We start from the raw sequence: 10,540 nt of genomic DNA, 5'->3' as shown, positions 1-10,540 counted from the left end.
AAGAACATATGATAGTTCCTTATTATCCATGAGTTCGAATCTGGATCCCAAGGCCCTCCATAATCTCCCTCCCTCCCCATCCAACCTTGGCCCCAGCACACTCTGCCACAGGCCGACCAATCTCACCAGCATGCCAACTCCTCCATCCTTCAAGGGCCAGCTCATGCCCTCTTGCCTCAGTCCCCAGTCCCCTACGTACTTCTAGTCAGTACACAGTACTGTCTGTGACTCATTGACGAGTGCTCATCTGTTCTTGTCCATTGGACTCCAGCTCCCTATGGACAGGGGCTTTGACTTGTTCCATCTGCTATAAGTCTTCTCTATCAGAATGCAGGCAGACAACAAATTCATGCCATCTGACCGGAATCTTCAGGAAATTCTTCTTTAACAGAAACCCTGACATGCTGTTGCCGCCCAGTGACACAAGTGGAGACAGCAGCAGAGAACAAACACAGAGACCTGGGGTTTATTGTTGACAGGGAGGAGAAAGATTGGGTGAAGTGCTGGGATAATACATTCTAGACAAGAGGCAGTAAAGGTCCCTTGGCCAGAGCAAAGCACTCCTCTAGGGTGACTCCATGGGCTACAGGCAGGTGTAACTTGCCTTGTTTCCAGCCTTGCAGACTTCCTTCCCTCTTCCTGGGCCATAGCAGCCATCTGTGTGTGTGTTCCCTGGTGTGTCCGTATCCTGCCCTGGCTGTGGCTGCTACCTGGAGGTGGCTTGGGTAGGGCTGGGGCATAGCAGGACCGGCCCTGGGGATGTCAGACTTTGAGTCAGGGACTCATCTAGCTTGCGGGTTTCAGCCTCCAGGACAGTGGCCTCAGGGGTCTGGGCCACGGCCAGAAGTGAGTGGGACAGGCTGTGGTGCAGGCCTGCCAGCTCACGGCTCGTCTGCGTCGAGCGAGCAATGTAGTCCTGCCTCTGCTTCCGCTCCAAGGCCAGCTGGGCGCGCAGCAGGGCCACCTGCGGGAGGGGGGGGGGGCAGGAAAATCAAGAGGGAAAGAGTAATTAAGTGCCTCGAGGCTGCCCCACGCCTTCCCGATCTGCTCCTGTGTCTTTTGAGACAGCGCATTTTTTTTATTAACGTTTATTTATTTTTGAGACAGAGAGAGACAGAGCATGAACGGGGGAGGGGCAGAGAGAGAGGGAGACACAGAACCAGAAGCAGGCTCCAGGCCCTGAGCCATCAGCCCAGAGCCCGACGCGGGGCTCGAACTCACGGACTGCAAGATCGTGACCTGAGCTGAAGTCGGACGCTTAACCGACTGAGCCACCCAGGCGCCCCTGTGACAGTGCATTTGAAGCAACTACCACGCACAGATCTCAGGATCAGGCTTTAGTGTTTAGGGCAAGGGCCCCTGGGAATCATGGAAAAATCCAATGATTCTCAACCGTGGCTGCACAGGGGGCTCAAATAGGGACTTTAAAAACAACAGCAACAAAACTATTCATCAACTTTATTGAGGGCTCATTTATATGTAATAAAATGCCCAGATTTTAAGTGTAAATTTTGATGAGTTTCATAATGTACATACGCATGTATAACCACCATCCTGATCAAGATACAGAATATTTTAATCAGTGCAGAAAGTATTTCTGTGCCCTTTTGGAAGCTTTTAAGAAATACTCTGACTTGGGGCACCTGGGTGGCTCAGTCAGTTAAGCATCCGACTCTTGGTTTCAGCTCAGGTCATGATCTTGCAGTTTGTGAGTTGAAGCCCCATGCAGGGCTCTGAGCTGACAGTGCAGAGCCTGCTTGGGATTCTCACTCTATCTCTCTCTTTGCCCCTCCCCTGCTCATGCTCTCTCTCTCTCTCTCTCTCTGTCTCTCAAAATAAATAAACCTTAAAAAAAAAGTTAAAAAAAAATACTCTCACTTAGACTGCAGTGAGGCCTGGGCATCAGCATTTTTTTCAAAGCTCCCCAGGTGGTTCTAATGTGCAGCCAGGGATGAGAATCCCTGCTTAATTAACCCTTCCATTTCTCTGAGTACACTGAAACTACGAGGAAGTGGTTACTGGGAGCTCAGGGCAGGTCCAGGACTAGGGTGAGGTAGAGAGGCTCCTGGGGTACAAAATTTAATGAGGGACTCCAGGTTGATAGTGAGCACCTCCTTAAATTCTCCACCCAACGTGCTTCCCTTGCCTCACCCTAGTCCGGGCTCCATCTCAGGACTGCTTTGTCTGAATTCAGAGTGATAGCTAAGTCTAGCTGTAGAGATAGGTTCTGCCAGTAGTGACTATTAATTCCTGAAAGAGGCTTAGAAATAAAAATTCCACAGTTCTTATTACTCCTGGGTCTTGAAAGACAGGGTGAACCTCTAGGTGAGGCCAAAGAGGCAAGAAGTCACTCAATACTGGTTTCCCTGAGCATGGCAGCTTGAGCTGAGGTATGGATCTTGGCACTGGTCCCAGACTACTTTGCCTGCTGTGCTGCAGTTCTTTGCAGTTCTGCCTGCAAAGGTGCATTTGAGGGCACAGGAGGCCAGGATGCTTCTGTTTGCTTTTGTCTTTCCTCCTAGAATCTTCTGTGTGCCCCTCAGCCCTCTTCCTTCTCCTTTCCCTTCCTAAGGAGGAACCTGGAAGTCTGGGGTCTGGAACATGCTTCCTTTCCCACTCTTGCCCTAAGCAGATGGGAGGTTGAGTCAGGACTGGGCCCTTCTTGCCTTCCACATAGACTGAAGTTCTGTGAGGGAGAAACCATTTCCCCTCCCCCTGCTGGAGGCACACAAAGGGTCAAGCACACAGCAGACACTATCGCCTTGTTGCCTGTCTGCAGCAGAGGGAAAGGGGACTTAGAAAGCTGATCCTTCCAGAACATACCTCTTTCTGCAATTCAGCCATGTGCTTGGCATCTGAGGCGCCCTTCTGTCCTCCTCTTGCATCCTATGGAAGATAAATGCCATTCCTGTTGGAACAAGCCTTCCCACCCTGTGGGTTCTCTAGGCAACCTCAGCCAGCTCATCCCAGTCCTGGGGACCAAGGCAAGGGCTATGGTCCCAGTTCAGAAGTGTCTGAACCCAGACTGGACTCCAGGTGGTACCATGACCCTGGGGCAAGGAAGCCCAGGAGGGCCCAAGCCAGCTTAATGGACACCCATGGAGACCTGATGCTGAACATCCAGAAGGCTTGAATGGCATTGGCTTGAGTCACCTTTTCATTTATAGAAGTACACCACACATCTGGTTTGTGCTAGCCCTGGGCTGTGAGCTAGGGATGCAGAAAGGAAGACAGGGTACCTGCCTTTGGGAAGCTTTCATAAAGGGGGAGAGACAGAGAGCCTGAGGGATGCTCAGCCACCAGAAGCAGTCTCTCCCTGACAGGCTGCAGCGCTGTTGACTGATGGGCATAACTCAGCTAAAAGAGTGCTGGTTTGGGGAGTCTTCCCCCAATTCCTTACCCGAAAAAGGGAGTACCATGGACCCTAATCTTGTAAATTCAGTACTACAAGAGAGGAGATCCAAGAGGCCCACAAAGTTGCTATCAAGCTTCCAAGGCACCTCAGGGTCTGGCCAGCATCACCCGTCACACATATGCCAGGGATTCCGACCAGAAGCCTGATGAGCCCCACTCCTGGGTAAGCCTGAGACCCTGGTCTGGGAGCAGGAAGGTTATACGTCAGTGAAGGCTTACTGAGTTTCTGATAATGCAGGGCTGCCAGCCATGACTCCATCCCCACCCCTTCCTGGGTCCGGGACACACTGAGCTGTGCTAGGCTGGCCAGAACCAAGCCAGGAGGGGCTATCTGGATCAGCTAACGTGGGCGTCTCCCCTTGCGAGGGTAGCCTGAGATATGCTCTGCAGGCAGCTGTTTCTGATCCTCTGGAGGCTGCAGTCAATAAAAAGAAGCAAACCTGCTGTGTGGCTTCGCTGACCTCCAGGATGCCCGTCCGCAATGCACGCATGGAGTCCCTCTTCAGCCTCCTGCGCTCTCGCTCTACCTGCCGAGATGCAGATGAGAAGTCAGGGCTTGGCTTGGCTATGGGGCTGGAGCAGAACTGCCTTTCTCTCTCTCTCTCTCTCTCTCTCTCTCTCTCTCTCTCTAAGTAGGCCCCCTGCCAGAGTGGAGACCAACTCAGGACTTGAACTCACGACCCTGAGATCATGACCTGAGCTGAGATCAAGAGTCAGATACCTGGGGCCCTTGGGTGGCTCAGTGGGTTGAGTGTCCAACTTCGGCTCAGGTCATGATTTCATGGTTCGTGAGTTCAAGCCCCACATCGGGCTCACCGCTGTCAGCGCAGAGCCCTCTTCTCTCTCTGCCCCTCCCCTACTTGTGCTCTCTCTCAAAAAACAAACAAACAAACAAAACAGAGCGAGACATTTAACCGACTGAGCCACCCAGGTGCCCCAGAAGTGCCTTTTTCGAGAGAAAGCTGGTGTGGGGGTGGGTGTGAGCACAGGGACAGCAACCATGAGAAGGTAAGCTCCTGGGTTGAGGAGAGCACATGCCAGGGCAGCCCTGAGAGCAGAGATGTGCTGATGGGGCAGAGGAGGTAGGGCTGGCCTCTCAGGCTTTCAGAGTAGGCTTAGCAAACATTTTCTGTAGCGTTTTGGCTTTGCGGGCCTTTAGATCTCTGTCACAACTATTCAACTCCACTACTGTGGTGTTCCCATGAAACTTTCTTCTCAGCAGTGGGCAGCAAGCCGAATGTGGCCCTTGGGCTAGGGTTTACCACTCGGCTCTGGGGGCCACACAAGAAGTGGAGATGCCTGCCCATCGGACCCTAGACGAGGGAGCTGAGGACAGGAGAAACGACCTACCTGCTCCAAGGTGGCCCGCAGCTGGACATTGTGGCGCTGCAGCTTGCTCCGGTCAATCTCTAGCTGTGCCACTGCTTGCTGGAGTTGTTCCAGCCTTTGTCCCCACAGCTGCTTCTCCTCCATCCCAGGACTTGGTTCAGCCTCCACTCCAGAGACCTGCAGGAGAGACCTGTGACTCTCACCTGGGCAGCCCCATAGACAGATGGGGAATAGATAGCGGGTTAAGGGACCAATCTGACAGGTCTGAGCTTCAGGGACCCAATTCCCAAAAGAGGGAGGGACAAGCCCCCTGTAAAGGAGCTTCCTCCTGGCCATTTCTTCCCACTGGGCCTCCAGCTCACCTCTTCCAGCTGTACACCTACCTCTTCTCTGGGCCCCCGTTCTGCTCTGCTGGTCGAGCTGGGGCTGAGGAGTCGCTCCTTCTCTAGAGCCTGCCTGGTGAGCTCCAACTCATCCTGGGATATCAAGATGTGGAGCAAATTACACCATGGCAACCTCATATCCAGACCCACCCTACCTTCCATCCTCATGAAAGCCAGTTAATTTTCTCATCAGGTTATAGTCTTATTGTTCCTGGAGACTCTGAGCTATTCTAGTGCAGAATCTTTATTTTACAGATGGACAAAGCAAAGAAGCAGAGAGGGGTCTCTTCAAGGATACATGGTGGGCTACGACTAAAACCTGGCTCATCTGAGATCTCCCACAAGCTAAGCAACAACTTGGAGCACTGAGGTGTTGTAGACACGAGAGCATGGACTCAGTAGAGCTGGGCATTATGTCACCACTTACTGGCTATGTGACTTGGGTCAAGAAACAAGCACTCTCCAAAACCCAGTTTCCTCACTTGTAAAATGACTATATGCTCCACGAAGCATAGATTGAGCCTTTGGCATTAAATCCCTCTTGATAAATGGTGACCCCAGTGCTAGATATTTTCTAGGTGCCATATGTCACACAAATGGTAACGATCAAGAAGAGAGACAGGTAAGAGGAAATGAATGTATGTGTGCGGGTGGAGAGTGTCTGGGAGACAGGAAGAGCCTAGCAGTAAACAGGCTGCGTTCTAGAGTCAGACTCCTTAGAGCTAGTTCTGCCACTGACTGGCCATATGACCTTGGACAAGTTGCTTAGCCTCTCTGAACTATAAACTGAAGCTAACAATTCCTAGTTCTCAGAGTTGTTGTGGAAGGAAGTGAGAGTAACAGTGCCCGGCATGGAAAATGCTTAAAATAAAAAAAAATGGTAGCACTGCAATGAAGGGCAGCATCTAAGAAATGTTCTTGAGTGTTTGGAGGGGGGTGCAGGGGGAGCCTGACCTGAGCTACAATACTGCTTAGTGACCGTCCTGCCCAGCTAAGCACTTTACTTTTTCTGTGCCTATACGTATAAGCCTAGAAATAGGAAAGGAATTCTACATGGTGAATGCTTCTTTCCTATGCACTTTCTATGTATTATCTCACTTCATACTCAAGATGGCCCTACAGGGCTGGTTACTGTCATTCCCTATTTTATCGAAGAGAAAACCATGAGTCAGAGAAATGAAGGCACTTATCTAGGGTCACACAGCCCATAAACTGCAGGACTATATTGCAAACCCAGGAACTTGACTCCAAAATTCACAAATGTATCCCCTTCTCTGCATATTGCTTCCAGAAGGCAAGTCCCAGCAGTGTTGGGTGTCTGAGTGGGGTTCTCTGGGGCTCAGCCCTGGTCAAGGCACCAGGATGTAGAGTCAATTTCCTGGGAAAAATGAGCTGGGTTGCTCTTGGCAAAAGAGATAATGCTTCTCTATGGCCAAGTCAACCTTGCTCTCCTGACTGCCTACTCTGTACAGGGCTGGTGCTCAGTGCTGGGGGTGTGAAGGGGACAAAGACATGGCCCCTGACCTTGAGGTTGAATGCTATACCCTAAGGTCCACTTCTCTCACTCAACATTCCACCTAGACTAGTGCACTTATCCCTAACTGTGGAGGACTTTGAGTCTCTGTCTCCAGTCTCATCCTTCAACCTCAGATCACTTTACAGACCTGCCCAATGGACATCTCCCCATGCATGTCCCACAGGCACCTCACTCCACTGCCATTCCATAGCGTTCCTGAAACCTGCCTCTGAGCAGAGATCTGGGGGTTTGGTTTCCTTCTTCCCACTCTTCACTCCCCTGTCTCTTAGTCAACTGCCAGAAGTCCCATGAGCCCCTAGGTCCACCCTCATGTCACCATCCACCCTTACTATCTTAGGCCATCATCTGTCTTCGGACTTGGATGACAGCCTCCTCATTGGTCTCCTTAGATTTGTTGCTCCACATGGCAGCCTGAACGATTCTCTGAACTGTACATCGGATTGTGTCCTATACATACACACACACACACACACACACACACACACACACACACACCTGATCCGCGCCAAACACTTCATCCAAGTTCCGCTGGTCACCCAGGTCCTTAACATAACTTAGAAGCATGGAACGAGGGGCCCCTGTCACCTTGTCTTCTGTTGCCAACTGTCCCTCTGTGTCCCAGTCAGCCTGAAGTCCCTGCACAGATACTCCACACCCTCCTTCCTCTTTCTTCTTCCCCAAAAAGCTCCTCCCCCAACCTGTGCTTGGCTAATTCCTTACTGGTCCCTTCAGATCTAATCTTAAACCCCACTTTTACTGGGAAGCCTTTCAGGAAAGCTTTCCACTAGGGAAAGGCTGAGTGTCCCTCTAGTGTGCTCAGAGCATACTAAACTTCTCTAATGAGGCACTAAATATAACTAGACATTGCATTCTAATTGCATATCTTCTAGACTCAGGGCAGGAACTGTGGGTGGCTTATTCTCTCCATATCCCCCCAGACTAGCACGATAATCTGGATCCCACTTAGGTCTCTTGCACCCTGAGGTGCCACAAGCCCAGGGTGCCAGACAGCCCCCCTGGGCTCAGTCAGACCGGCCGTTACTGCCGGGGAGGAACTCACCTGCAACCTCTGGCGTTCTGAGTCCCGCTCCAGAACAGAGGCTTGTAGGAGCATGGCCACCTCCTGCAGATTGCTGACGCTAGCCTTGCTCTGGGCCAGGGACAGTGCCAAATCCTGGGCCTTTTCCCTCCACTCAATCTCCCTGGCCTCTGTCTGCCTCAGGGCTGCCTGGAGTCGCTCCAGCTCTTGCTGAAGCCGGGGCCCTAAAGCATCAAATTGTGTAGAGGGCTCCTGCGCTGGGGAGGCTGTGTGGCTGTGCGGTGAGTCCTCCAGATTCTTCCTTTGCTGGGCCTCCCTCAGCCCCAGAATCTCCTCTTCCTTTTGGGCTAGAGTCAGCTGCAATTCCCTTAGGCTTTCCCGGAGGCCCCTCATCTCTTCCTCTTCTCTCTCCCGCCCTGCACCTTGCTTCCCTTGATCTTCTCGGTCCCTCTGGGCCAGAGACTGCTCTAGCAGCTGCCCCTGTCTCTTCTGATGACTCAGCTCATCATCCCTCCGGGCAAGTGCCCGCTGGAGCTGCTGCACAGCCTCCTGATGTCGGAGATCCCGGTCCCGGATCTCCCCTTCCCGCCTTCTCAGGGCCTCCTCCAGCTGCCGGGCTTGTGCCTGGCAGGAGTCCAGGGCAGCCTGCAAGGTGGCTGTGCTGGCCTCCAGGTTGCGGCTCAATTCTGCCTGGCCAAGGAGACGCTGCTCCTTCTCCTGCAGGGTAGCCTGAGCCTCGCTGAGGGCCTCCTGCAGAGCCTCAGCCCGGGCCCGGGCCGTCTCTTCCCGATGCTGGGAGGACCGGCCATCTGCTTGCACGGCCTCCAGCTCCCGGCTCCGCTCCTTGACCATGGCCTCTGCCTGCAGCAGGCTGTCCTGCAGGCTCTGGATCTCTACCTCGTGCTCCTGTGCACGCTCCGCACACTGCTGCCGGAGCGTCAGCAGAGCCTCCTCCTGTTCCCGAGACTCAGCCCTGAGGTCCCCCAGCACCTCCTCCAGGGCCTGCACCCTCTGTCCCTCCACCACCAGCTCTTCCCGGAGCCTTCGCACATGCTCCTTGTGGTCCTCAAGCTCCCCCTGGCGCTCTTTCAGTGCTGCGTGGGCTTGCTCCAGGGCTCTCTGCAGCGTGCTTGCCTTTTCCTTCATGCTCTCCTCCTGTCCCTGTGCCTGCTGCTGCTGCTGCTGCAGGGCCTCGAGCTCCTGGTCCCTCTGAGCCAGGGCTCTCTGGGTCTCTTCCAGGTGACCCTGAAGTGACTGCTCTTTCAGCTGCCCCTGTTCCCTGGCTTCCTGCAGGTGCCGCTGCAGGACCACGATCTCCTGCTCCCGTTGGGTCAGGAGGAGGCTGGTCTCACCCACCTTCCTGTGTAGGCCCTGGAGCTGCTGCTCCAGATGGCCCTTGTGCTCCTTCAGTTCTTGGATACGTTCCTGCTGGCATTCCACCTCCTTCTCCTTATCACGCAGGATCAGTTTCATGTGCTCCAGGCTCCCGCGCTGTGCTTTACTCTGGCCCTTCCCTTCCTCTGCCCGCTCCTGCATCAGTGGCCTCTGGGAGGCCAGCTCCCGGCCCCGCTCTCTCAAGGATAGTTTGATCTGTCCCAGGTCCTCCTCTAGGATCTTGGTCTGCAGCGTCCTCTGATCCTCTAGGACCTGAATCCTCTCTCTCTGCAGCACCATGTCCTGGTCCCTCCTCTCAAGGTCCTGAGTCAGGTGCTCCTTCTGCCTCTGCAGCTCCTCGATCTGTTCTTGCTGGGACTGCAGCTCCTGGTCCTTGTCCTGGAGCTCTCTGGCCAGAAGGGTGCTGCGGCTCTCCAGCTCGTGGATCTGGCTGCTCTGTGCCTGCAGCTCCTGGCTCCTTTCCTCCAGGTCCAGTGTAAGGTGGGTCAGAGCCAGCCTCTGCACCTCCCTCTGGTCCTCCAGCTCCTCGATTGCCTTTTGCTGGCACTCCATTTTGTGGTGGTTTTCTTCTAGTTCCAGGGCCAGGCATTCCAGTGTAACCAGCTGCTTCTTCAGATCCTGAATCTGTCCCTTCTGGGACTCGATCACCTGGGCCTTCTTCTCAAGTTCGAGAAGCTGATGCTCCAAGATGTTCCTCTGTGTCTCTCGATCCTTCTCGAGCTCTTTGATCTGCTCCCTCTGCACAGCCAGCTTCTGTTCCCGCTCCTGGACGGCCATGGGCAGATGCTCTAAAACAGACCTGCACTTCTCCAGCTCCTGGATCTGTTCTTGTTGCACATCCACCTCTTGGTTCCTCTTCTTCAGGTCCAGAGATAGGACTTCCAAGGCAGCCTTTTGCATTTCCCGTTGTTTCTCCAGTTCCTGGATATTTCCCCGCAAAGTCTCTACCTCCCCTTCTCTTTCGGATAGGGTCTGGGCCAGGATAGCTAAATTCTCCTGCAGAGCCTTGTCATGGGCCACCTTCAGCTCACCCTGCTCCTGCAGAGCCTGGGCTCGCTCACGCGCGGTCTCCGCTTCCTCACTCTTGAGTTTCAGGGCCGAACGAGCATTTCTCAAGTCCTCCTCCAGGGCCCCGGCAGCACTGGCCTGAGCCCTGGCTTCTGCCACAGATGCCTGCAGCCTTTCCACCTGGGCCATCAGGTTCTCCTTGGCTGCCTGAAGTAACTCTCGCTCATTCTAGAAAACAAGATGCAAAACCACCTTAGACTACACTTCCCCGATGCGGTCACCCCTGCACAGGCCCTTCCTCGCCTTACCTCTGCAGCACCAGCAATGTCAAGGAGTGACAAAAAGAACCTGTGCATTCCCCTTAAGCTGATACTGTAAACGATCATCCCTACCACATTCCAGGGCTCTGCTAGGCCCAGAGGAGAAAGCTAGAGG

General features: G+C 53.7%; 1 protein-coding gene and 1 long non-coding RNA gene across 10 annotated transcripts in view; one reads left to right on the top strand and one right to left on the bottom strand.

Moving 5' to 3' along the window:
- Window positions 1–439: 439 nt before the first annotated feature.
- The window catches only part of CEP250 (centrosomal protein 250), a 55,400-nt gene continuing 45,299 nt past the window's right edge, over window positions 440–10,540 (bottom strand). For 8 of the 9 annotated variants that reach the window (XM_058685407.1, XM_058685405.1, XM_058685410.1 and 5 more), the window contains 6 exons: window positions 7,724–10,333; window positions 5,127–5,219; window positions 4,765–4,920; window positions 3,855–3,941; window positions 2,824–2,886; window positions 440–964 (listed from right to left, as the gene is read on the bottom strand). In XM_058685407.1, coding sequence (XP_058541390.1) covers window positions 707–964; window positions 2,824–2,886; window positions 3,855–3,941; window positions 4,765–4,920; window positions 5,127–5,219; window positions 7,724–10,333 — 3,267 coding nt within the window. In that variant the 3' untranslated portion in view covers window positions 440–706. Of the gene's footprint in view, window positions 965–2,823; window positions 2,887–3,854; window positions 3,942–4,764; window positions 4,934–5,126; window positions 5,220–7,723; window positions 10,334–10,540 lie in introns of those variants that run through there. The other variant, XM_058685412.1, reaches the window with a different exon arrangement.
- LOC131485692 (uncharacterized) lies at window positions 4,895–5,692 on the top strand. The gene is made up of 2 exons (XR_009248968.1): window positions 4,895–4,984; window positions 5,382–5,692. It is a non-coding gene; the product is annotated as an uncharacterized LOC131485692 (long non-coding RNA).

Source organism: Neofelis nebulosa, chromosome 9 (assembly GCF_028018385.1).
Source record: "Neofelis nebulosa isolate mNeoNeb1 chromosome 9, mNeoNeb1.pri, whole genome shotgun sequence".
Taxonomy (NCBI): Eukaryota; Metazoa; Chordata; class Mammalia; order Carnivora; family Felidae; genus Neofelis; species Neofelis nebulosa.
This window is presented reverse-complemented; position numbering and strand designations above follow the sequence as displayed.